The 26,599-nt window shown below is 39.5% G+C and overlaps 1 protein-coding gene across 1 annotated transcript; it reads left to right on the top strand.

Annotated features, from left to right (window-relative positions):
• ELAC1 (elaC ribonuclease Z 1) lies at positions 1-26,599 on the top strand. Its single transcript, XM_007486718.3, has 4 exons — positions 1-215; positions 6,348-6,512; positions 21,818-22,285; positions 23,826-26,599. Exons 2-4 carry the CDS (start codon positions 6,356-6,358, stop codon positions 24,305-24,307), a joined length of 1,107 nt encoding a protein of 368 aa, XP_007486780.1. The 5' UTR covers positions 1-215; positions 6,348-6,355; the 3' UTR covers positions 24,308-26,599.

The raw sequence follows: 26,599 nt of genomic DNA on the forward strand, positions 1-26,599 counted from the left end.
TGAGTGCGGGCGGGCCGAGAAGCCGGAGACACATTTCCGCTCGCTGCCAATTTCACGAGCCCCCTCCTTCCCCCTCACCAGCTCCCCGCGTGGTTGCCTTCAACCTCAAGAAGCTGGGTCTGTAGGTGCACAGATTCCCTAGCGCTGGTTTCGTCTCCACGAGGAGAGCCGCTTCTCTTTGTATATTCCTACCCCTTGAGCTGCCCCAAGAATAGGTGAGTAGAGCCCTATAGCGCAGGTCCCTTAGTTCAGGTTGATCCTCCCCTCCCCCGCTCCTGGCTATTAGGGTCCGGGCCAAACTGTGGCCCTTTCCCCTTGCGCGTGCGCTCTCTTGCCCTCTCTACAGCAACTTTGGTCACTAACTCTTGGGGTACGTCCACTGCGGGCAGCTCACGTGCCATCTTGCGGAGCCTTCGCTTTCTCGCCCCCTTGGGGGCTCCGCACCAAGCGCTACCATGCAGGCTCTCTAGCTAAAGCATGTGTCAGGGATGGAGGGTGGGGAGAGGAGTTGAGGGTCCTAGGACCCCTGATGGGTTTGAATGGCAGCCACACCGCCTCCCAAGTGACCTGAGCTGAATGACTGACTTCCTCCTCCCCTGGGCCTCAGTTTTCTCATCTTTAAAATAGCAGAGTGGAACTAAGGAGAAGATTCCCGCTGAGCCCGAAAGTCCTGGAGCAAGGGAAGAATGTGTGTTCCTTAAGTTAAAAAAAAAAAAGTCTTGCATGAAACCATGGCACTTAGAAACGGGAAGTTCAATCCCATTGTTTTATAAATAAGGACTGAATCTGTAATTTTTCCTGTTGTTTTGTTATGGGACCCCATGCACCCAGCCTCCCATTTCAGGCCAGCACTTTTTCTACAACTTGTAGATTTAGATACAAGTGGCCTTAACCTTTTTTGTGTTGTAGACCCCGTCTCAGAATGTTTCTAGAAGCATAAAATACACAGGATTGTCGAGGAAATCTATTATGTTGAAAATCAATTATTGAAAGAAACAACCTTTTTTTAACCTGGAAAGAATTATGTGAATTGGCATAGTGAAATGAACAGAACTAGGAGAATGTTGTACACAATACCTGCAATATTGTAAGCGTCATCAACTGTTTAAGTCTTAGCTATTCTGATCAATACAATAATTTAAGACAATTCTAAAAGACCCATGGTGGAGAATGTTATCCAGAGAGAAAACTCATATCAGCACAGATTGAAGTAAAAAATTTTCACCTATTTTTCTTCCCTTTTATTTTTTGACAAGGCTAACATGGAAATGTGTTTTGCTTGATTTCACATGTATAATTGCTATATTATTTACTTTCTCAGGTGGGGAAGGGGGTATAAGAGTAGAGAAATTAGAATGCAAAAAATTTTAATCTTCTAAATTACAAAATATTATAAAATATAAAATAATTTTACTTAAATGTCATAAACAAAAAATTTAAAGACTAAGATCAATTTAAATTACATTGCCATGGACAGTCAAAAAAGAAAATTTTTATGAAACTAAATTCATATACCCTCATGTTAACACATTTGAAAGGAAAGAAATCTAAAGCTACCCAAATCTAAAGCTACCCACCCCCTGACAAAGATGAGGGATTCCAGGTAATTTCAGGATGTGACCAATGTGGAAATTTGCTTTGTTTTTTTTTTTCATTTTGTTTTGTTTTGCTTTTTAATGAGAGGAAGTACTTGGGAAAGGAAATAACTGTTTGTTACATAGAAAAGTAGTAGTCTCTCCCCATCTCCCAAAAATGTTGCCTAGAGCCCTAGAGAAGGAAGTGATTTGGTCCTCAGTCTCCCAGCTGCTTGAACTTAACTGTCTAGGGCCAAGGCCCATACTAGGAGATCCAGAGAAGTTTCAGGACTTTATTAAGGTCACATTTAAAAAAAATTATATTAGAATCAATATTAAGTACTGGTTCCAAGGCAGAAGAGCAGTAAGGACTAGCAGTGGTGGTTAAGTGACTTGCTGAGGGTCACACAGCTAATAAGTGACTGAAGCTGAATTTGAATTTAAATCAATCTGATTCCAGGCCTTGGGCTCTATATACTGTTCCATCTAGTTGACATATTAAGATTGGTTAGGTGACATAGTAGATAAAGTACCAGGCTTGGAGTCAGGAATATCTGAGTTCAAATTCAGCCTCAGAACCTTATTAGCTATGACCCTGGACAAATCACTTTACCCTGTTTGCCTCAGTTTCCTCATCTGTAAAATGAACTGGAGAAGGAATGGCAAACCACTCCAGGAACTTTGCCCAGAAAACACCAAAAAGAGTCACGAAAAATTGGCTTGAAACCATTGAACACCATGTTTAAGGTAATTTATACATTCTGCCTAGTGTATGTCTGTGCAAGTTACAGATTATTCTGTCCTCTCTAGTTGGCCTGAATCCCTGCTACACAAATGGATTGTGTTATGGCTAAAGAGAAAGGGAATAGGGAGCAGCTGGGTATCTCAGTTGATTGAGGGTCAGGCCTAGGGACCGGAAGTTCCTAGATTAAAATCTGGTCTCAGATACTTCCCAGCTGTGTGACCCTGGGCAAGTCACTTAACCCCCATTGCCTGGCCCTTACCACTCTTCTGCCTTAGAACCAATACAATAATACATAGTATTGCTTCTAAGACAGAGTATAAGGGGAGGGAGGGGGAGAGAGAGAAAGAAAATAATATATAGCATTTCTCAAAGTTTTGAGGCTCAGGTTCCCTTTCCAACCTTAGAACTTAGAACTTGGTGGGGATCCTAAAGAGCTGGTTTGTGTAAGTTCTTTCTGTTGATATTTACCATATTAAAAATTTAAAAATATATTTTAAATGTGTATTAATTCATTTTAAATAATAAGAAACTAATTTCATGCTAACATAAATAGCATTTTTATGAAAGATATTTTTTTTAATCAATGAGAGTGACTCTTTTGCATATTTTTGCAAATCTCATTAGTTCTGGCTTACTAGAAGACAGCTGAATTTTCATATCTGCTTTTGCATTCAATTTGTTGTTCTCGTTGAAGTATATGAAGAAAATCTGACCTCATACAAATATATAGTTGAAAAAGGGAGAGGCATTTTAAGAGACAAATGACACCTTAGCATTAGTATGAAAATAGTTGCAATTTTGCAGACCCCTGAAAGGGTCTTTGGGACCACCAAAGGGTTTTTGGACCATAATCTGAGATCCAATAAGTGTAACAGATTGATCATTGGAGTTGGAGTCGAGAAGACCTGGTTCACATCCGGTGTCATGTAAGGATGATATTAGAAAATAAGTATTGTTTTATTAGTTTAGGGATAAGAAGTAAAATGGCTGCTTGAGAAAAGAACTTGTGTTTGAAGCAGAGCTGAGAGAGCGTGTTAATTTCAGATGTGACAGTTATAACCATTTTTCTATGTCAATTACTCTCTCTAGCAGTTGGCAGAGATACATACTCAGAGTGTCTCTTCCTCTCCCTCTCCCTCTCCCTCTCCCTCCCTCTCTCTCTCTCTCTCTCTCCTGGAGGAGGTAACATCTTTGCCTCCCTCTGTCTGAGGGAAAGATCTGAAGGAGCTCAGTTTTTTCCTTTCCCAAATTGGGAAACATTATTGAATATCTATTGTGGTTTTATACATTGTTTAACTCTGAGAAGACCAAAGAAAAACCTGGTCTTTGGTTAACAGACCCAGAGTCCTAACTGGATTCTTGTTGAGACTCAACCAGCTAGCCTTTGCTTTTTTATAATTTGAAGGCTAAGTTAAGATTTATAAGGACAATAGCGGTAGTTTTTATTTAGATAGTATAAATTTGGGTTAGTCAGATTAGGAAGGATTAGGGTAGCCTGTGAAACACAGGAGAAGCGGTTCCTTGCAGGACCTGGGAGTTTATTTGGGTGGATTTAGAATCCCTTAGAATTAGAAATCCTTTATTTATTCTTATATATTTCAATAAACATGTTTATAATAAGAGTCTCTTTAGTGTCCTTGTGCTTGGCCCTGAAGGGAAGTTCATATTTGAGCTTCACTTCATCACTGAGGATACTTTTGATTACATCTATCAAAAGTATCTGAACAGTTTTGAACCTATATTGAATAGTTTTTCTATCAATTTTGTGTAGCTTCCTATTATTTTATTTTTATAACTCATCAATTTATTTTTACAGCCAGGTACAAGCTTTGTGACCCTGTCTCAGTTTCCTTATTTATAAAATCTAAGGGTTGGGCTTAATGGCCTTTAAGATCCCTCTTAACTCTGAACCCATGGTCCTCTGATCTCCCCTGGAGCCCCAGCCCTTACTGACAGTGGCTGTGCCTCTTAACCACTCTGGTTCTCACATTCCTCCTTTAAGTGGGTAATAATAGTTTAATTCTCCATCTGTTGTGAGAAAAGCCTTTTGTAAAATGTAAGGGCTATGTAAACCTGAGTTGGGGCAGCTAGGTGGCAAACAGGCTTGAGCACTTGGGTGGGAGTCAGGAAGATCTGAGTTCAAATTTGATCTCACCTGTGTGACCTTGGGAGAGTTATGTAACCCAGTTTGCCTCAGTTTCCTCATCTGTAAAATGAGCTGGAGAGGAGCAGCTAGGTGGCTCAGTGGATAGAGAGTCAGATCTAGAGATGGGAGGTCCTAGGTTCTAATCTGACCTCAGACTCTTCCTATTTTTGCGATCCTGAGTAAGTCTCTTAACCCCAATCATCAAGCCCACAGGGCTCTTACGATTTATAACTGACACTCAGTTTGGAAAAAAGAGCTAGAGAAGGAAATGGCAAACCACTCAAGGATCTTTACTGAGAAAACCCCCAACAGGGCCCCAAAGAATCAGCCATGAGTGAAACCGACTAAACAACAAATGTGAGTTATGGATTTGAGTTCCTATGTGGGGAGTACTCTATTAAGTGGCAATGGGAATTCAAAAGAAATGATAAGATATGGCCCCTGCATCTTAGGACCTCAGCTGGGGTGCGGTGGTGTGCTCCTGAAACAGTTAGCAAAGAAGCATGGGATTAAATGCCAAAATGATCACCATAAAAGCTGTAGGGATTTGGAGAGAGAGGCAAACTCAGGGAGGCTTAGGAGCCACCTACAGCAGCTGAGTGTTATTTTAACCTCTCATCTCCTATCCTGACTTGTTTGTAATGAATTGGTTTGTGGATAATTGCTTTTTAATAAACATTTCAGTCAGAATTCCAAAGGACCCCTGGGAAAAAATGCCATCCACGTTCAGGGAGAGAATGAGTAAACTCTGAATGTAGGTTGGAGTAGACTTTTTTAAAACCCTTACCTGCCATCTTAGAATAAATACAGGTAATGGTTCCAAGGAGATAAGGGCTAGGCAATAGGGACTAAAAGTTCAAGATTTGAGCTCAGGACCTCCCATCTCTAGACCTGGCTCTCTTATCCATTGAGCCACCTAGTTGCTAGCCCCCGAAACATACTTTTTTTAAACTTTCTTCTTTTTTTGTCCATGTTTTGGTTTGCAGCATGGCTAGTTCAGAAATATGTTTTGTATGACCTTATATGAATAATCATTATGGGCAAGAGGGAGACAGTTTGGAACTCTTTTTTTTTTTAACCCTTACCTTCCATCTTAGAATCAAAACTGTTTATTGGTTCCAAGACAGAAGAGTAGTAAGGGCTAGGCAGTGGGGGTTAAGTGACTTGCCCAGGGTCACACAGCTGGGAAGTGTTTGAGGCCAGATTTGAATCTAGGACTTCCGGTCCCTAGGCCTGGCCTGGCCCTCAATCCACTGAGCCACCCAGCTGCCCCCTGGAACTCAAATTTTAAAGATGAATGTTAAATTTTTTTCTTATTTGCCATTGGGAAACACTTAAATAAGAATATAGGGAAAAAAGTTTGTCAGTCTTGCTTGATTTAGAAGTTGGTGGTGAGAGGCATTTAGGAGCAGCTAGGTAGGCCTGGAGTCAGGAGATCCTGGCTTCAAATGTGACTTTAGACACTTTCTAGCAGTGTGACCCTGCCTAATGCTTGCTGCTCTTCTGCCTTGGAATTGATTCTTCCTATCTATTCTACTACAGAAAGTAAGAAGGGGGTGGAGTGTTGAGATTAAAATTAGTTTCTCTGCTAAAAGTATTATATTTTTAGAGGTTTATTAAAGATTAAGAAATAAAGAAAATACAAATAAGAAAGCAGGTGCCTAGGAGGGCCGTGTTTAGAAGTGGAAGCAGAGAGCCCGGGAGGGGCCGTACAGTCAGTTTAAATACCCCTTTTGCTCTCGGCCCAGGTGAGGACCTCTGGTGGGATTATAGCTTGGGGTTCCCTGGAGAGGGGACTCGTGGCCAGGATGGCATTGGCCAGCTAGCTGTGGGGTGTCCAAGCTGCGCCGGGCGCGGTGATCCAGGATCCTTCTTGTTTCAGGGTGGAAGATGTCCATGGATGTGACCTTCCTAGGGACGGGCTCTGCCTACCCGTCCCCCACCCGAGGGGCCTCAGCCATAGCTCTCCGATTCGAAGGTGCCTGCTGGCTGTTTGACTGTGGAGAAGGGACGCAGACACAGTTCATGAAAAGCCAGCTGAAAGCAGGTCAGTTGGGACCCTTTTCCTGTCCTGCACACTCTCTTGAAACTTCCAGAGTTTGTCTGCTTTTCAAGATCCTTTCCTCCGGACCCATGTTACTTTTTTAGACTTCTCTCTCATTCGCCAGATACTGACTGAGTGCTAATTCCGTTCATGACACTCCCCGTGTTTCTGAGGAGTATGCTGGGCAAGAAGGGCCCCGACCTCAGGGGATTTCCTGGAAGAAATAAGTGGATTTTGATCGGTTCATGAGAATGATAAAAATGGTAAAGAGGTATAAAAATGCCTTCATGTGAGGCAGTTGGGGAAAGCTTCCTAAAGAAAGGGGGATTTGTACAGGGCTTTAAAGAATGAATATTCCTAATCCATGTAAAAGAAATTTTACATAGGGGGATTTTATTTTAATTTATTTATTAGTTTTAGTTCTACGTTCTCTTTCTCTATATTCTCCAGCAGTCCATTGAGAAAGCAAGAAACATAACTATTATACACATGTGTAAAACCTATTTCTACCTTAGCCATCATATCCACTAGAAAAATAATGTAAAGGGAAAAAAAATACACTTCCATCTACATTCCGAGTTCATCAGTTCTCTCTTTAGAGGTGGATAGCATGTTATATCATGAGTCCTTTGGTGTTGTGGTGGATTGTTGTCTCCATCTGAGTAGTTAAGTCTTTGACAGTTGATTTTCTTTACCAGATTGTGTATTACTCTGTAAACTCTTCTCCTGGTTCTCCTCACTTTGCATCAGCTCATATAAGTCTTTCCAAGGCTTTTCTGAAACCATCCCTTTCATCGGTTCTTCCAGAATAGTAGTTATTCCATCACAATCCCACATCACATGTTCAGCTGTTCAGTATCTAATTCCTTACCATCACTATATTTTTATATATTTAGGTCTTTTCCCCTTAGATCTCCTTGAGTTATAGAACTAGTAGTGGTATTGTTGGGTAAAGGGGTATACAAAGTTTTATAACCTTTTATCCACATTTCCCAGTTGTTTTCCAGAATAATCAGACTAGTTCACAGCTCTACCAACAGTACATCAGCATTCCTAATTTTCCACATCCCATCCAGCATTTGTCATTTTACTTTTCCATCATGTAGGATTCTCTAAGAGTAGCAATATCTTCAGCAAAATGTGATAATTTTGTTTCCTCACTGCCTATGCTTAGTCATTCTGGAGGATATGGTGGTACTCAGAGTTCTTTTAATTTGCATTTTTATGAGTGATTTAGAGCACTTTTCACCTGACTTTTCATACCTTTGATACCCTCTGAAAAAAATGAATGTTTTTATCCATTGGCTAATATCCATTTATCAGTTGGGGAATGGCTCCCAATTTTTATAAACTTGATTTAGTTCTCTTTATATATGAAAAATGAAACCTTTAATTAGGGAAACTTATGTAAATATTTCCCCCTAGTTTCTTGCTTTTCTTCTAAGGTTGGTTGTTTATGCAAAAACATTTTATTTTTATGAAATCAAAATTATCTGTTTTATCTCCTGTGAACCTGTGCTTCTTGCTTGGTCATGAAATCTTATTCTATCCATGGTTCTGACATAATTTCTTCCATGATCCTCTAATTTGACTATGATATCAACCGTTGTGTCCAAATCAGGCACCCATTTTGAACCTGGCCTGGTATACTGTGTAAGACATTGGCCAATCCATAGTTTCTGTAATACTACTTTCCTGTTTTCCCAGCTGTTTTTGTTGAATGTAATTTCTTGTCCCAATAGCTGGCGAGTTGGATTTTTATCAAACATTAGGTTACTGTTCTGATTAACTTCAGTATATTGTGTTCCTATCTATTCCATTGATTAACCATTGGATTTCTTATCCAGTACCAAATTGTTTTCATAATAACCACTTTGTAATATAGTTAGAGATCTTTTTCTGGTAAGCTGCCTTCCTTCCCATTTTAAAAAATTAATTCTTTCAATATTCCTGACCTTTTTGTTCTTCCAGATGAATTTTATTATTTTTTATAGCTCTATAAAGTAATTCTTTGGTAGTTTAGTATTGCACTGAATTAATAAATTAATTTATGTAGAGTTATCATTTTTGTTATATTTTCTCAGTGTCCTGAAAAGCATTTACTGTTTCTTGAATTACTTAGATCTGTCTTTGTGTGAAAAGCTTTTCATATAATTCCTGTGTGTGTCTTGGCAAGTGGACTCTCAATTATTTTATACAGTCTATAGTAATTTTTCATCTCTTCCTGCTAAGTTCTGTTGGTAATATGTGGAAATGAGAATGATTTGAGTAGGTGTGTTTTATGTCCTTCACTCAGTTTGCAAATAGTTTTTAAATTGATTCACTAGAATTCTCCAAGTGATATCATCATATCATCTGCAAAAAATGATAACTTTGTTTCTTCCTTGTTTTGCTTATTCCTTCAATTTCCTTTTATTATTTTATTAGCCAGAATTTCTAGTATAATATTGAATAATAGTGGTAATAGGTACCCTTATTTACCCCAATATTATTGGAAAGACTTCTAATTTATCCTCATTATGTATTGCCCTTTGATACTACTTCAGAGTAACGAGGTTTAGCCCCTTGGGAAATTGCATTTTGCATAGATTTTTTGTGGGCAGTTTCTTACTGTGACCTATTCTTGAGCATAAAAAACTGCCGGGGACATCTACGGAGTCATGATAGGGGACTGCTAAGGAGTCGCAAGAATGAAAGACAGGAACATTATCAAAGCAGGGATAATGAACGTTTATTGTGTGCAGCTACACAAGATTTAAAGCTCTTATCGAGAGAAACAACTTATCCTCCTTAATCCTCCCCAGAAGTTGGAAGGGGAGTTGACCTATTCTCAGTAGTTTTTGGAATTGTTTATGCAGCCTTGAACTGAGAATTCTATCTCAGCAGGAATAGTATGTCACAAACACCTGGGAAGAGGAACTCTTTTCCCATGAGTTCATGGAAGGTTCACTACAAAAAACAATTCCTAGTGTCCCTCTGTCCCCTTTGTTGGTATTGTGGGATCTGCCTGTTAAATGTTTTTATTGTGGCCAAATTCTTCACCTCCTCTATCTCTTTCTGTTTGAGTGTTTCAGTGGTGTCCTGTAATTTCTTTTTTATCTCATCTTTTTCCCTTTCCTGTTCAGTTGGTTCTCATATAGATATGTGGCCTTGTCTCTTAGTTCATTAAGGGAAATTGAATCATATTTTGAGAAGTAATTCCAAAAGAAGTCCCTCAACCATTTATCACAACCCTGTAAAAATTGTCTCCTAATGTGTGCCAAAGATTCCTGGGAATCAGGATTAAAGCCCATTAATCCCTCGACATTTTCTAATAATCTGTCAATATTTGAAGCATGTTCTCTCTGGTCTTGTTGCAACCCATCAAACTTTCCCCGGGCATTGGACGTTCAGACAGTTGTTTGATCACTTGCAACAAGTCTTCATGGCATTTCTTTAGATAACTCATGCTTAGGGGGTTTGCAAAATCAAAACCCTCATAGGTTTCAGGCCTATTAGTAAGAAAGGAATCCTGTCTGGTCCTAGCAATGAAGTTCTTGTGTTCTTGAGGTAAAAAGCTCCCCCAAAGAATCTCAACATCCCCAAAATCAGTTCTTTTTAGTTCTTTTAATGCTCTGTGGGGTTCAGAAATTAATTTTGGCATTTTCTTATGCAGTGAATCCCAGTCTTGAGTGGTAAAAGACTTGTAGATCTTTGCATGTAAGATACCAGATTTATCAGTCAGCTTTGCCACATCTCGGAGAGGCATGGTCTTGTGTGCCCCCAAGGTGCTGTCAGATGTAGTATTGCCCTGAGTTTCAATTATGCCTGCTGTGGTATTCACCACCTACTGCCCCTAATGCTGTACCCTTAGTTGTCTTAGAGTCCTTGTCTATGTCAGTATTCCCAGTCACATCTTCTTTAGTCACTTCCCCAGTCACCATGTCCTTCCCCTTTCCCATGTTTTCTTGTTTTTTAATCATATATCCCTGACAAATTTCAGTTAGAATGGGTATCTGTTCAAATAATGCCTCTAATCTATTGTCAAGGACCATTGTTTTAACAGATTTCTTCTGCATGATGATATTAGCTCCAACTTTGATGTAATTTAATGTCTGAACCATTGCCTTGAAAACTACATATACTTGAGGGAGAAGTTTCCAGAGAAATAACTTATCCAAAGGTATCTGGGTTCAAGAGGTTGTTATGTTTATCACAGTACCTATAGTATTGTCAATTATTCCTAATTTTGTGTTATATATTACACAATATCCCCAGTAAATCATCAAAACCCCCATTAAGGTTACCCAGAATAACAACTGCAACCTCTTTTCCATGTAATCCCTTCTGTTGTTTCTACTTGTCTTGCCTCACTTAGTTATCAATATGTCAGATACTAAGTGCTTATTTCTTTATAGATGTTTTTTGACAATGGCTACTTTACTCAAGGGCTCTAACTGTTGACAGTTGACGGTTGACAATGTCTTCTGTCAGACTTCTAGGTTTGTCTTAGAGGGTTTGTTCTTTATAGGAATCAAAATGTCTGATTCTATATACTGGGTGTTCTTGTTCTGCTCCTTAAGATGGCTATCTTCCCCTTTGAGTTCCAACTGTCAGTTTGTGACAGTTGAAAATGGTGGATTTTTTTTCCTGGGGTGCCAATTGTATTAGAGAGTTGGCTTGGGTATAATGGAGAAAAAGTAGATGATAAATGCCCAGAAGGTAGGAGGGTGAGATGGATTTACCCCTTCAGTCTTCTTCAGATATGTCTCTCCGCTAACACTGCCTTTAGTCCCCTCTAATAACTGATTTAATGGGTGAACCTCTTCCCTTGGGGAAAGAGAGAGAAATCAGCTCTTTCCCTCTTTCAATACGACAAAGAAGTCAATTCAGGATAACTGACAACTTTATTTTAACAAATTGTGATTAGGGGTAAGATAAGCAAGATGTCTGCAGGTTGGAGTAATAGGAAAGAGGGAAAATTCCTGTCTAAAATATCTTTTTCCCTCCCTCCAAAGTTGAGAGACTCAGGCTTGCCATCCTTATTCCTAAGAGGTTCAGAGTTTTGTGACCCCTGGTCTATCACAGCAGAGCCAACTTCCAGACCCAGGGTGTCACAAGAGCTGTATGAGATCTTATGCTTAATTTCAATGGTTAAATTCAATGATGGATTTGAATAGCTCAGGAGAGAAATCTCTGATTAGACTGTCACCTTGGCTGGAGAGAGAGACAGATAGACAGACAGAGACAGACAGAGAGAGAGACACACACACAGAGAGACAGAGAGAAAGAGAGAGATCAACTGCCTCTCCTTGGAATCTCCTCTTCCCTCAAGATTCCAAGCCTCCTCAACCATCCCCCACTGTGGATGTAAACCTTTGCATGTCTTCCAGGCTCTGTCCTTCAAAGTCTCTGGATCATTCCTCTATCACAATTATCAATAATGATTGCTCTTGAGTTTAAATAGATAATATTTATTTTAAGAAAGGTTCATCTATTTCTTTGCTTTCTAGTATTTTTAAAAAGAATAGGTATTGTATTTTGTCAAAAGCTTTTTTTCCAAATCTAGTTATACATTCATATTTTTGTTGTTTCTGTTTTATGCTTATAGTTTTCCTAATATTAAACCAACCCTGAATTCCTGATCGAATTTTCACTTGGTCACAATGTAGATTTTTGTGATACATTGCTATAATCTCCTTGTTAGTATTTTATTTAAACTTTTTGTATTAATATTAATTAGGGAAATTGAGCTATAGTTTTGTTTCACTGTTTTTGCTTTTCCTGGTTTACTTATTTTTGTAGGACAGCTAGGTAACACAGTGGATAGAATGCCAGGCCTAGAGATGGAAAAACTTGGATTGAAGTCTGGCCTCAGACTTGAATTAACTGTATGACCCATGGCAAGTCACTTAAACCCAATTGCCTAGTCCTTGGTATTCTTCTGTCTTAAAAACTGATACTAAAGGAAACCGCTAGGTGGCTCAGTGGATTAAGTCAGGCCTAGAGAGGGGAGATCCTAGATTTAAATATGGCCTCAGACATTTCCTAGCTCTATGACCTGGACAAATCACTTACCCCCCACCTCCCAGCCTTTACTGCTCTTCTTCCTTGAAACCAATATACAGTATTGATTTTAAGATAGAAGGTAAGAATATTTTTAAAACAACCATATTTGTAACAGAAGAAATTGGTAGATTCCTTCTTTATCTACTTAAAAAAAATTTATAAAATATTAGGATTTTTTAAAATTCTAGCAGAATTTGCTTGTGTGTGTGTGTGTGTGTGTGTGTGTGTGTGTGTGTGTGTGTGTGTGTGTGTGTGTGTGTGTTTCCTTAGGGGAGCTAATTTATGGTTTGTCTGATTTTTTTTTTCAAGATTGCATTATTATTTAAGTATTCTCTATCCAGTTCTGTTAATCTAGGAAATTTATCCTTTTGTGATTTCCAGATATTCACTTGTCTGTTTTATTGGCATATAATTTGGCAAAGTAGTTCCTAATAATTACTTTAATTTCATCTTCATTGTTTATGCATTCACCCTTTTCATTTTCAATACTGGCAAGTAGGCTTTCTTCCTTAAAAAAAAAAAAAGAATCAAATTAGCCAATGTTTTTATCTAGTTTATTTTTTAAATAAATTCAACATAGCTTTATTTATTAAATCAATGTTTTTAATTTCAGTTTTTTACTTTTTTACTTTCAGTTTTATTAATCTTTTTAATTTTTAGAATTTCTATTTTGGTGGGGTTTTTTTGAGAATTTTTATTTTATTCTTTTTCTAGTTTTTTTTTTCAGTTGCATGCCTTATTTATTGATGTACTTTTTTGCTCTTGTATTGATGCAAGCATTTAGACATAGAAACTTTCTCTTAAGTACTGCTTTGCTTGCACATCACAAATTTTATTATGTTACCTTGCTGTCATCATTATCTTTAATGGAATTATTATTTCCATGATTTGTTCTTTTACCCACTCATTCTTTATGATTAGATAATTTAGTTTTCAGTTAAATTTTAATCTATACTTCCAAGGTCCTTTGTTAAATATAATTTTTATTGCATCATGGTCCAAAAGGGTGCATTTAATATTAATGCTTTCTGCATTTATTTGTGAAGTTTTTATGCCTTTACAGAGTGTTATTTTTTATGAAGGTGTCTTGTACAAGCTGATAAAAAGATATACTTTTTTTTATTTCTGTTTACTATCCTCAAGAGATCCAGCATATTGAACTTTTCTAATATTCAATTCATCTCCTTAACTTCTTTCTTATTAAGTTTATGGTTAGATTTATTTAGGTCTGAGAGGGGTATATTCATGTCATCCAATAGTATAATTTTACTATTTCCTCCTAAACATCAACTAATTTTTCCTTGAAGAATTTGAAGGCTGTGCTGCTCTTTGTTCAGTATTGTTATTAACTCATTATCTAAGGCAAGATGTAATTTTCCTGCCTACCTTGCCTAATTAGGTCTATTTTTGCTTTATCTGAAATCATGATTGCAACCCCCTGCCTTTTTTGCTTCATCTGAAGCATAATAGATTCAGCCCTAGCCCTTTATTTTAACCCTAACTGTGTCTTTCTCTTGTATATAACTTATTGTTGGATTTTGGTTTCTAATCCAGTCTTCTATTTCTGTTTTATATCCCATTCACGTTCACAGTTATGACTGATAATGATCTTTATTCTCTTTTTTACAAAACTTGTTTTGCTTCTGATCACTACTGCCTGCTTTGATCTATCCTTTCCCATAAATTTCTCTTAGCCCCCTCTTTTCCTACTTCCTTGCTGGGTGAGAAGACTTTCTATACCATAACTGTATGTCTAGACAGATATTCTCCTTGAACCTGTTCAGATAAGAGTGAAGTTCAAATCTGGCCTGCTTTAGGAAGTAAGGTGACAGAAGCCTCAAATAGTAGGAGGGGGCCGGGTTATGAAGGGCTTTGAATGCCAAACACAGAGTATTTTGTATTTGATCCTGGAAGCCATTAGAGTATACTGATGAGGGAAATGATATGATCAGACCTACACTCTAAGACTTTGGTGGGTGAATGGATTGGGATGGGGAGAGGCTACTGCCGGAATCTGGCTGATGGGTTAAAGAGACTCCGGCAACACATTAGATTCGGGGAGGGGAGAGAGAGTGAGAAGTCTGGGCAGACTCCAGGTTGTGCCTCTGAGGGACAGGGAGGGAGGGGTTAGCCTTAAAAGTAATTGGGAAGTTTGGAGGTAGGGAAGGTCAGTGAGGGCCGTTTTAGATATATTTATTAAACACTCGCTGGAGGGACAAAAAGTGGCGGAAGGAAGTCCCTGCCCTCGAGGAGCTTACAACCTAATATTGAGTTTAGACGTCTACTGGACATCCAGTTCTCTAAGTAAACACTGCCTGAATAAAATAGGGCACTGGGGCGGGTGGTCACAAATGAGGAATCAGGAAAGGGCCTTTGTGGGAATGGCACTTGCTGAGGCGTGAGGGGAGCCAGGGGCTCCTAGAAGCAGGGAGCAGTCTGAGACAAAGGTACACAAAGGGAGGGTGGGGAAACGTCCCGTACGTCCAAAAAGTCAGCGAGTTTGGCTGGAGAAGGAGGATGCGGAAGGGAGAGCCCGGAAAAGTAGCCCGAGGTGGCCACCCTTTAATGGATATTTGATGACCCGAGAAGAATAAGCCACCCACCGGAAGCCAAGAGATTCTCCCAAGAACACCTCTCACAGCGAGCCGTCTCCCTATTGCCTGGAAGACAAAATATAAGCTTCTCTTTGAACTCTTCACCACCCTGTCCCCAATGGCCTTCCCAGGCTCCTTTTCGGTTATTTCCCATACTCCGCAGGCTAGTCAGACCCTTGGCCCCTCCGTCCCTTACCCACAGCCCTTCAGCCTCCTTGGTTCCTCCCTGCGGGACCTCCCACCCCCTTCCGGATATGGCTCCAGCACCACCTACTTAGTCTTTCCTCCTCCCCCCACGCCCTAGTTCCTTCCTTGCCTCCAGCCGGTATTTCGCTCTTTACCTTTATTTGTTATGTTCCCTGTCCTCTAGACCCTTCCATAAGTGCTTGTTTTCTCTCCTTAAACATTGGGATTTTCCTTCTTGGTGTCTGTATCTCCGGACCTGGACCTCGCATGCCCCAATTCATGAAGCAGGTGCTTCATGACTGGGGGGGGGGGGGGGGTCGGGGCAGGCTCGTGTGCAGCTGAGATGCATGTAGAATAGTCATTCTAATAGGGGAATGCTGGAAAACGGGCGCCTGTACCTGGTTTGACAAGTGTGGCACCCTCTTGTGTTTGTCCGCCGCTCTCCCCATCCTTCAGATAGCCCAGACTCCTGCCTTCCTGTGTGTTGTTCTCCCTGCCTAGAATGCCTCCTAGGCTCAGCCTAAACAAATTCGGCACCCTTCAAGGCCCAGTTCAAATTTCAGCAACGATCTGTGAAGCATTCTCTGTCCATTTTAGGCTTCTCTCATCTCCCTGGCTTCTGAACTCCTACAGCCCTTCCATTCTGAAGCAAGAACGTTATCTTTAATTACATGCTGCCTTGCATTGTTCTCTGTGTGAGCCCTGGCTCCACAAATAGATTATGAGCTTCTTTATAGCAGAAACCAGTTTTATACCTTTTCAGTGTCAAGGAGGGTATCCTTAAAGAGTAGATATTCAATAAATACTTGTTGAGTGGCTGAGATCATTACTCTTTTTTTTTAAACCCTTACCTTCTGTCTTAGAATCAATACAAGTATTGCTTCCAAGACAGAAGAGTGGTGAGAGCTAGGCAATGAGGGTCAAGTGACTTGCCCAGGGTCACCCCGCTGGGAAGTGTCTGAGGCTAGATTTGAACCCAGGACATCCTGTCTCCAGGCCTGGCTCCCTATCCACTGAGCCACCTAGCTGCCCCCAAAGTATGAATTACTCTTCAACTACTTAACAGGTCTCAGAAAAGTTAACTAATGCTTGGAATTTATTTTTATGGTAAAGAGCCTTTGCGGAAATATTTAGATTTACATGATTCATTTTCTTTCCTTTCCTTTCCCTCTTCCCTCCACCTTCCCAGAGCCGACAAGCAGTTACACCGGGTTTTACAAATGTTATCATTTGCTACTTATTTACACATTTTTCATTTTTACCAGAGAGTTATCTTTTAAAGCCAAACCCCCAAATCATATACTCATATAAACAAGTGATAAGTTTTTTCTTTTGTATTTCTATTCCCACTGTTCTTTCTTTCAATGTGTATAGTGTTCTTTCTCATAAGCCCCTGAGAAATGTCCTGGATTATTGTATTGCTACTAGTAGCAAAGTTCATTACATTAGATAGTCCCACAATGTTTCACTTTCAGTGTATGTTTTCTTGGTTCTGCTCATTTCACTGGATCAGTTCATGGAGGTTTAGAGTTCATCTAGAAATCCTCCAGTTCATCACTCCTTATAGCACATGCTGAAATATTTTGGGACAGAAATCTAGCAGGCAGGTTGTGAGAGTGATAGCATGTCAGCAGATGGGGGTCTGCCCCACGTTTCTTTCACCTCTCCATAGTAAACATACTCGATTAGTGCTAGGTTGTGTCCGTAGCCTGTGGCCCTGCCCTCTATTTTTAAGACATTTGGGTCACTTTTTGGGGTTTTTGAAAACTACTGCCTCTATTTAGCAGATAATTCAAATAATAAATCTCAGACTTGCTTATTAGTAAGTGCATGTCAAGAATCCTTGAGTTATTCAGTGTTTTTTCACAAATTCTGAGTTATTGGGATTTGATACCAGGATCCAAGCCTTTGTTAATTGATATTCTCTAATAATGGTTTGAGAGGAAGGACTACCTACTCAAAAGAATCTTAACTTTCGTCAGTGTCAAAGACTTTTATTTCATTCTCTCAAGAATGGATGCTCATGAACCAGTGTTACAAGTATTACAGCCAGCAAGAAGGGCAAAGTGAGGAGGCTCACAGACTTCCTTTCATCCTGGTCCCTGTCACAAAGATGTCCCTCCCTTTCTTTTTTTTTTTTTTTAACATTTTATTTGGTCATTTCCAAACATTATTCATTGGAGACAAAGATCATTTTCTTTTCCTCCCCCCACCCCCCTCCAATAGCCCACACGCGATTCCACTGGGTATCACGTGTGTCCTTGATTCCAACCCATTTCCCTGTTGTTGGTATTTGCATTAGAGTGTTCATTTAGAGTCTCTCCTCAGTCATATCCCCTCAACCCCTGTAGTCAAGCAGTTGCTTTTCATCAGTGTTTTTACTCCCTCAGTTTATCCTCTGCTTGTAGATAGTGTTTTTTAGATCCCTGCTGATTGTTCAGGGACATTGCATTGACACTAATGGAGAAGTCCATTACGTTGGATTGTACCACAGTGTATCAGTCTCTGTGTACAATGTTCTCCTGGTTCTGCTCCTCTCGCTCTGCATCACTTCCTGGAGGTTGTTCCAGTCTCCATGGAACTTCTCCACTTTATTATTCCTTTTAGCACAATAGTATTCCATCACCAACATGTACCACAATTTGTTCAGCCATTCCTCAATTGAAGGGCATCCCCTCATTTTCCAGTTTTTGGCCACCACAAAGAGCGCAGCTATGAATATTTTTGTACAAGTCTTTGTGTCCATTATCTCTTTGGGGTACAGACCCAGCAGTGCTATGGCTGGATCAAAGGGCAGACAGTCTTTTATCGCCCTTTGGGCATAGTTCCAAATTGCCCTCCAGAATGGTTGGATCAGTTCACAACTCCACCAGCAATGAATTAGTGTCCCCACTTTGCCACATCCCCTCCAGCATTCATTACTTTCCTTTGCTGTCATGTTAGCCAATCTGCTAGTTGTGAGGTGATACCTCAGAGTTGTTTTGATTTGCATCTCTCTGATTATAAGAGATGTAGAACACTTCTTCATGTGCTTGTTAATAGTATTGGATTTCTTTATCTGAAAACTGCATGTCTGTGTCCCTTGCCCATTTATCAATTGGAGAATGGCTTGATTGTCCCTTCCTTTCTTCACCACTGGTTGGTTTTTTGAGAGTTACATTCATCTCCAGAGCTAGCTAATGGGAATACATAATTTATAATTATTTACTAATTATTACTAATTATTTAGGCAGGGTTTAATCAATCAAACAAAGGTTGGGGTTTAACCAGTCAAAGCGAGGATTGAGATTTAACCAATCAAAACAAGAATTATTTCAATCTTATCTAGCTGCACCTCTTTATATCCTTTAATGGGGATAGTTTATCAGGGCAGGTCTCCTCAGCCTGAGATAACATGGTTTCAAGGAAATAGGGCTTAAGATGGCCTGACTTCTTTCTCCCTTGACTCCATTTTGCATCTTTGTGAAAGGAATCTACTGCCTTTGAGGTTCCTGCTCCTCATAGGCTCACATTTACACAATACTTTACAATTTATAGACAGAATTAGGTCCATTAATTCTTTCATCCTCACCACAGGTCTTTGAGATAGATAACACAGGTATAGAGAGTACTTTCCTTAAACAACTCTATAAGTAATTTGAGTTCAATCATCTTTTAGTCATGTCTGACCTTTTGTGACCCTATTTGGGGTATTCTTGGCAGATATAGTGGAGTGGTTTACCATTTCCTTCTCCAACTCATTTTTCAGACTAGGAAACTGAGGCCATAGGGTTAAGTGATTTGCTCAGGATCACACAGCTAGTAAGCGTTTGAGATTTGAACAAAAGAAGACTCATCTTCCTGAATCCAGGCCTGGCACTCTTAGCTGCCCCATTTCCCAGTTGAGGAAAATGGAATGGTTTAGTGATTTACCCACTGTTCTTCAGGTAGTAAGTAGTAGAACCTAACCAAATTCAAAGTCAAGTGTTCTGGCTCCAAATCTAGACCTTTTCTATTACAATATGATGAAACCTATCTGGCTAAAGATGAATTTTGCCTTATGGATTCAAGATTTGAATAAAGGAATGCTTTAATTCACCCTCTTGTACCTACTACTCTGCAGAAGCATTATTCTGCCTGAAAAGCAGAAAAACCTTTCTTATGTCACAACACAAAAAATGCCTCCCTAAGACTCTTACTCTGTTGTTGACAACAGCATCAGAGATATTTTGTGGAAGGTATTTTGTTTTCCTAAGAGATTAGAAACCTATCACCCAACATTCTAACTTCTCTTCATACCCCACTATGGGCCTATGTCCATTAATTTGTCCCAACCTATTTCATTTTGTAGCCACTTTTTCAGAGAACAAGTTGCATAAATTTACCACTCATTTTAGAAACTCATTTGTCTTAAATTTACCTCTTTCATATTTCAGAGTTGCCTTCCACCTCTGATATCCTGAGATGTGTCGACCAAGTTCAGATTCATTCTTTCAATCCCTCCTTTTATGATTTAGCTTAATTAACTAAAACTTATCAATGGTAGCCAAACACAGGAATGGGGAGAAAGTCTACTCTTAAGGAAGTGAGGAGAAACTGGGGCCTTTAACACAAACAGTGAGAGCATATCACTTCCTTTTATTCTCTTTCTTTATACTTTTCTTCTCTAGGATGTCTCTTTTCCCTTTCTCTTGTCTAGGAGTTGGCATCTCTAAACATGATTTAGTCCTTCTAGAGCAGTGATGGCAGACTTTTAGGGATGGGGTACTGGGCCCCTCCCCCAGAGACCAAGTGCTGTGCCCTTCCCCCTACCAGGTGTTGGGTGTGCCCAGATCCCCTTACCCCACACAAGGGAGGAGGCACTCCCATTGGGCTGCTGGGCAGAGGAGCAAGTGAAGTGAGGAATGTCCTCAGCAAGTCTATAGAGGGGGAGGGGGAGTGGTCCAAGCACTCTGTGTGCCATCTTTGGCACCCATGCCATAGGTTTGCCATCACTGCTGTAGAGGCACAAGTAGCTTCTGAGGAGGCTGCTGAGAACTGGTCTGAACCTGGCCTCAGTACTGCCATCACTAGATTCTTCTTTTCTCTCCACTTATATTTAATGCCTATTCACATTTAATCTTACCAAATGAAAATCTTGTTTTTTAAAAAATCTGTCCTATAGCTATTTCCCTCCCTCTGATAATTTTAATTTTCTGTTTAGATCTTTTTCTCTGTTATGTCTGCCAATAAAATTTTACATCTTCCGTAAAACTATTTGATAGGGACTAGGTGGCTCTGTAGATTGAGAGCCAGGCCTAGAGACAGGAGGTCCTGGGTTCAAGTGTGACCTCAGACACTTCCTAGCTATGCATCCTTGGGCAAGTCATTTAACCCCCATTACCTAGCCCTTACCACTCTTCTGCCTTGGAACCAATATTCAGTATTGATTCCAAGACAGAAGCTAAGAGTTTAGTTTTTGATATTTAGCCAGTGACTCTTAAGTTCATTTGTTGTAGTTGAAGAATGAGAAGATGAAGAGAAAAGACAAAACTAGTGATGGCAGTACTGAGGCCAGGTTCAGACCAGTTCTCAGCAGTTTCCTCAGAAGCTGCTTGTGCCTTTAGAAGGACCAAATCATGTTTAGACAGGCCCATGACTAGGCAAGAGAAAAGGAAAATAGACATCCTAGAGAAGAAAAGTATAAAGAAAGGGAATAAAAAGAAGTAAAATACTATCACCTTTTGTGTCAAAGTTTATCCTAACCTCCTTAGAGTCTGCCCTCTCCCCCTCATTCCTGTGTTTGGCTAACAGTGATAGAGAAGTCTTATAAGAATGCATTTTAAAGAAGGGAAAAAAATGCATCTAGATAACAAACTGATTTAGCTTATGAACTAGTCATATTGTATTAGAAGTATTTCATTTGAAAAAGCTGTTTGGAACCATGTTAGGTCACAGATGGATTTCATATTTTTAAAACATATGATAGGGCTTTGAAAACTAAAATCAAAATAATCTTTCCCCTCTCCCCTCAATGGGTGGGAGAGCTCAGATTGAAAAAGAATAAATGCTCATCAATTGAAAAACAAATTAATTTTAAAAAATTTTATAGGGAAAAAAGAAAACTAGGATAAATTCAGTAGTCTGAAATTTTCATTGGCATAGAAACTTCCCCCAAGGCAAATTGAAATTTATTTGTCACTTAACAGTGTTAAAGAACTGTTCAAAGGTTAAGCAATGTGCCCATCTTCACAGAGCTAGTTAAGGGTCAGGAACAGGGCTCACCCTGCCTGACTTCAAGCCCCCCCATTCACTACTCTGTACTAAACAGTATAATTATTATAAAAAAGATCCCGGCATCTCTTGGGTAACTTCAGTGAATGAGATCATGGGAAGTAGAACCCTTAATTATACAGTACTACTTTTTATGTAAGTTATTTTCCTTTTTAATTTCCAAGTCATTTTGTTTTGGTCCCTCCTAAATAAAATTATGATCCTTTTTTTTCTGTTTCATTTTCAAAGGGAGAATTACAAAGATCTTCATAACTCACCTTCATGGGGACCACTTCTTTGGCCTTCCTGGTCTTCTTTGCACCATCAGTCTCCAGAACAGTTCCAGTGCTTCCAAAACCCCCATGGAAATCTATGGGCCTGTTGGGCTTCGGAACTTCATCTGGAAGACTATGGAACTCTCTCACTCAGAGTTGACATTCCCCTACATTGTCCATGAGTTGGTGCCCACAGAAGATCAGTGCCCTCCTGGAGAATTAAAAGATTTCTCTTCCCTGGATAAAATGGACAGCATTCCCAAAGAGATCCAAGGGAGGACTATCCTTTTAGACTCAGCTGAAGAATCTTATGTACTGGTCAACGATGAGCAATTTCTTGTAAAAGCATTTCGTCTCTTCCATCGCATTCCATCCTTTGGTTTCTCTGTGGCAGAGAAGGAACGCCCAGGTAGACTCAATGCACAGAAACTAAAAGACCTTGGTAAGTGATTTTGTTGCCCCATGGTTGTGTTGGGGTGATCTTTGATGCTGCCACAAGTGCTTAAGCTGCAAACACAGTTGTAAACCAGGCTGCCTCTTCTATCACCCACGCATTCAAGCAAAATCTTCTCTGCTTAGATTATTTACTGCAAGTTTGCTTTATTGATTAAGGACTTAATTCCAGAAGGCCAAAAGTACTCACCAGGGCAGAAGCCAAACAAACATGCATAAAACATTGAAGGGCTGTGAGGAGAAGGGGAGGTTGTAGGTGCAGAGTTAGGGAACTTTTTTTTTTTTTGAAAGTCAGGAGAGTCCCTTTGGAACAGCAGACTATATAATTATGTGAACACATTATCAGAACTCCATCCCAGTTTTTGTTTGTTTAGATGGGGCTGCCAAAAGACCGCACAGATTCACCACCCTGGCTTTTGGATAGTATTTGTGCAATATCTGTTTATAGTCATTATAGGCGCACCCCATCTAACTTCATTAATTATTTTCTTTTTTTTTTTTAACGCTTACTTTCTGACTTAGTAACAAGTCTAAGACAGAAAAGCGGTAAGGGCTAGGCAATTGGAGTTAGCTGGTTTTCCTAGAGGCATACAGTTAGGAAGTGTGTGAGGCCAAATTTGAACCCAGACCCTCCCAACTCCAGGCCTGGTACTCTATCCACTGAGCCACCAACTACCCCCCAGTATTCGTTTCTTAAAAGCCCAATGCCATGTGAATTGGAAGTTACAGAAGGAGTCAGTTCCATAGCAAGCACATTAAAAATGGTCATTGTCCTTACACAACATTGGGTATAATAGCGACCTTTATGGTGATGTTTGGTTTTCTATAGTAACAAAATGACTTTGAGTTATGCCTGCATCCATTCACTTGTAGGATGGCTATAACTTAATTTAGGATGAAGGATTAGTGATTTAATCAAATCAGACAGCATCGCATTTCTTCTGAAAACCAGTCACACCAGAGAATTATCTGATCTGTTATTTTTGTGAAGTCTCTAGGTCAGTGTGTACATCCTCTGGGTTAGGTTCTATAGCATTACCTAACAGCATCTTCTTTCATTTCCTGCAGAGATTAACTGGTAGGCGCCCGTGGCACCCTGCAGAGTATAGAGACAAGGCTGTTGGAATGAGAGCCTGCATGGGACTCATAAACTTAAAAGTTTGTGTGGCTAGGTAGCACAGCTGCCTCAGACAATTCCTAGCTGTGTGACCCTGGGCAAGTCACCTAACCCCTATTGCCTAGCCCTTACTGCTCTTCTGCTTAAAATCATTAGGATTAGAAGAGGGAACGTAAGAGATTTGTTTTAATTTAAAAAAAAAAAAGCCAAGCCATTAATACTAGTAGCCAGAATTGAGCTTCTAAAAATAGTTAATTTTAGTTTGTCATACTTTTTTTTTAATGGTACCACAATTGTGAGAATAATTGAATGCCCTTTCTCTTTGACATTTGTGATGCTGATAGAGTGGAACATTTTTAAGAAGCTGTAAATACCATTCCTGTGATCTAATCACATCTGCCTTCATCATTAGGTGTGCCGCCAGGTCCTGCCTACGGGAAACTGAAAAATGGAGTTACTGTCGTTTTGGAAAATGGAGTGAAAGTTTCTCCCCAAGATGTCTTAGAAAAGCCTATTCCTGGAAGAAAAATCTGTATTTTGGGTGACTGCTCTGGAGTTGTAGGTGACGGAGGAGTGAAACTATGCTTTGAGGCTGACCTTTTGGTCCATGAAGCCACTTTAGATAATGCTCACATGGACAAAGCGAAAGAATATGGTCACAGCACCCCACAAATGGCAGCAGAGTTCGCAAAGATGTGCAAAGTCAAGAAACTGGTACTCACTCACTTCAGTCAGAGGTACAAACCACATCTCTTGTCTGGAGAGGGAGAAGCAGATGATATTAGAGAATTAAAAAAGCAAGCAGAATCTGTATTGGATTTCCAAGAAGTGACTTTAGCAGAGGATTTTATGGTGATTGACATTCCAAAGAAAAAAACTATCAGCATTACCTGAGTATGTTTTCATGTGCCAAATTGTAACTGAGCCTACTCTCCAGATTTCTGTCTGAAATTATTTTTGGGCCCAATAATCCCAGGAGGGGTGGGGCTGCATTGCTGGATTGACCTGTGTGGCCTTCATGGTATTGCATGGAGTGGCTCTTAACACCAACAGCCTTCTTAAAGTCCCAGTTTGATTCAGTAATAGTCTGAATATATAATAGATAAATCCTTACAGTAGTTTTAATTGTTCCCTTGAATTTGATCCAGTACTTTCTCTGTCTCCCTCCCCCAGCTGTGGACTCAAGCCCAAGCTGAATGTTTTTGCTATCATTATCTTAATGCAGAAAAATAACAGTGGATTAAGTAGATAGGGAGAAGAAATGGAAGGAAAATCTTAGAAAGCATTTGAAGTTGAATATAAGAACTCAACAATACTACATCTTAGATGATGTGCTAAACCCAAGTTTGGGCTAAAACTCTCTTGTTTCATTTAGTTTCTGTTTAAATTTAAATCTGGATTGCTAACTTATATGGTTTTAGGATTTATATTTGGATCAATCTCTATTATAAACAGGCTACAAAAGACTGTAGGAATTATTTGTTTGAACTGGCATATTTCAAATAATCAAATATTTCTTGAAATAAGTGGGTCACAATATATACCAAAATGTTTGTAGCAAAGAACTGGAAATGAAGTAAATACCCTTCAATAGGGAAATCATTGTTTTGGCACATGAAAGTAATAGAAGAGTTCTGCTGTGTAATAAACAATGAATATGAAGAAGCCTGGCAAGACTTCTTCTGAATTGATGCACAATAAAGTAAGCAGAACCAGGCAAATGATCTCCAAGGTTACAACAATGTCAATAGAAACCACAACAAAAGTGAAACCAGATGCTCTGTCATTGTCATTCTCAAGCTCTGCCCTAAAGAAGAGAGAGGAGAAATCGCATCATTCTCTTCCTCCCAGTACATTCCCTGTTTTCAACAGTTTTATCTGTGTTAATCAGTTTTGTGACCTAACAGCTGTGGGAAGCAACAAAAACCTGGTTCCTTTTCAGATTTGATGTGTATTGAAGTTTCCTTTGTGCATTCCTTCATTTAGTGGGGCTTTTAAAACTATGTACTTTGAACACTACTTTTCTGCTGCAGATTACATAGTAACATTGAAGTGCCAGAAGAAACTTCATTTTAATGGTAACTGAGATTACCCTCAAATTTCTTTAGCATATTAGTTGTAAGTGTTTATTTAATTATAATATGCCTTATACAGGAGGCCCTAATTAATTCTGATGAATTGGTTTAAAAGAGTCCCAAGGATAATCCAAAGATAAAAATAAGGAATAAAGATTAAAAAAAAAAGGAGACCAGGCATATGATTCTCTCATGAAGTCGGCTGACCTGGGGCTCTTCTGTTTCTCTGGCCTCAGGGGACTTGATTGAATGGGCTTTAACAGGAGGGACTACTAAACTATGGTATGTAGACTTTCCTGACCTGGAAAGGATTTTCACTGTTAAATTATTTGCTAGCAAGAACCAAGGCAGAATTGTGAAATTGCTTATTTCTTCCTTGGTCTTTACTCTCCTGCTCTTCCTCTTCCCTCTTACTCCAAATAAATCTTTAATGAGAGAAGAATATATTTTTGTACTAGGGGAGCCTTCTGCCTGCCACCAGGCTCCTTGCATCTTCTTTGCAGCTGTCCCAGTTACTGACAACCTTACTCTCCTTCCTAGTAAATTCCAGACTTAACGGTTACCTTTAGGATTGAATATAAAGTCTAATCTGTTGGGCATTAAAAGCCATTCACAACCCAGTCCCAGTGTCCCTTTCCCAACCTCGGTACACTTTACTCCCTGCTCCCCTTCACATCTGCTTTACCTTACCTGGGGCCCTCTACCTGTCGTTTCTGGGTCCTTGCCCTGGTGGTCCCCCTTGCCTGGAATGCACATCTTCTTCCCTTCTGCCTCTTAGAAATACTAATTTCCTTTAAGATTTAGTTCAAGTGCCACCTGATTTCTTTCTACCTCTAGCTACTAGTTTATTAAAATCAGCTGTTTTGTGTATACATGCTTTCTCCAAAATAGGCTGTAAGCTCTTTAAGGGCAAGAACTTTTTTGTTTTTGACTAGGGGTCTTGTGAATTTTTTTTTTTGTATTTTGATAACTGTATTTCAGTATAATTGGTTTCATTTGTGGTGAATTTATGTATTTAAAAGCATGGTGTCCATGACACACAAAATTTTAAGATTTTTGACCTAGAATATAAGTGCTTAATAAATGGTTATTCATTGAGCCCTCTTTCCTA

Source organism: Monodelphis domestica, chromosome 3, assembly GCF_027887165.1.
Source record: "Monodelphis domestica isolate mMonDom1 chromosome 3, mMonDom1.pri, whole genome shotgun sequence".
In the NCBI taxonomy this organism is placed as follows: domain Eukaryota; kingdom Metazoa; phylum Chordata; class Mammalia; order Didelphimorphia; family Didelphidae; genus Monodelphis; species Monodelphis domestica.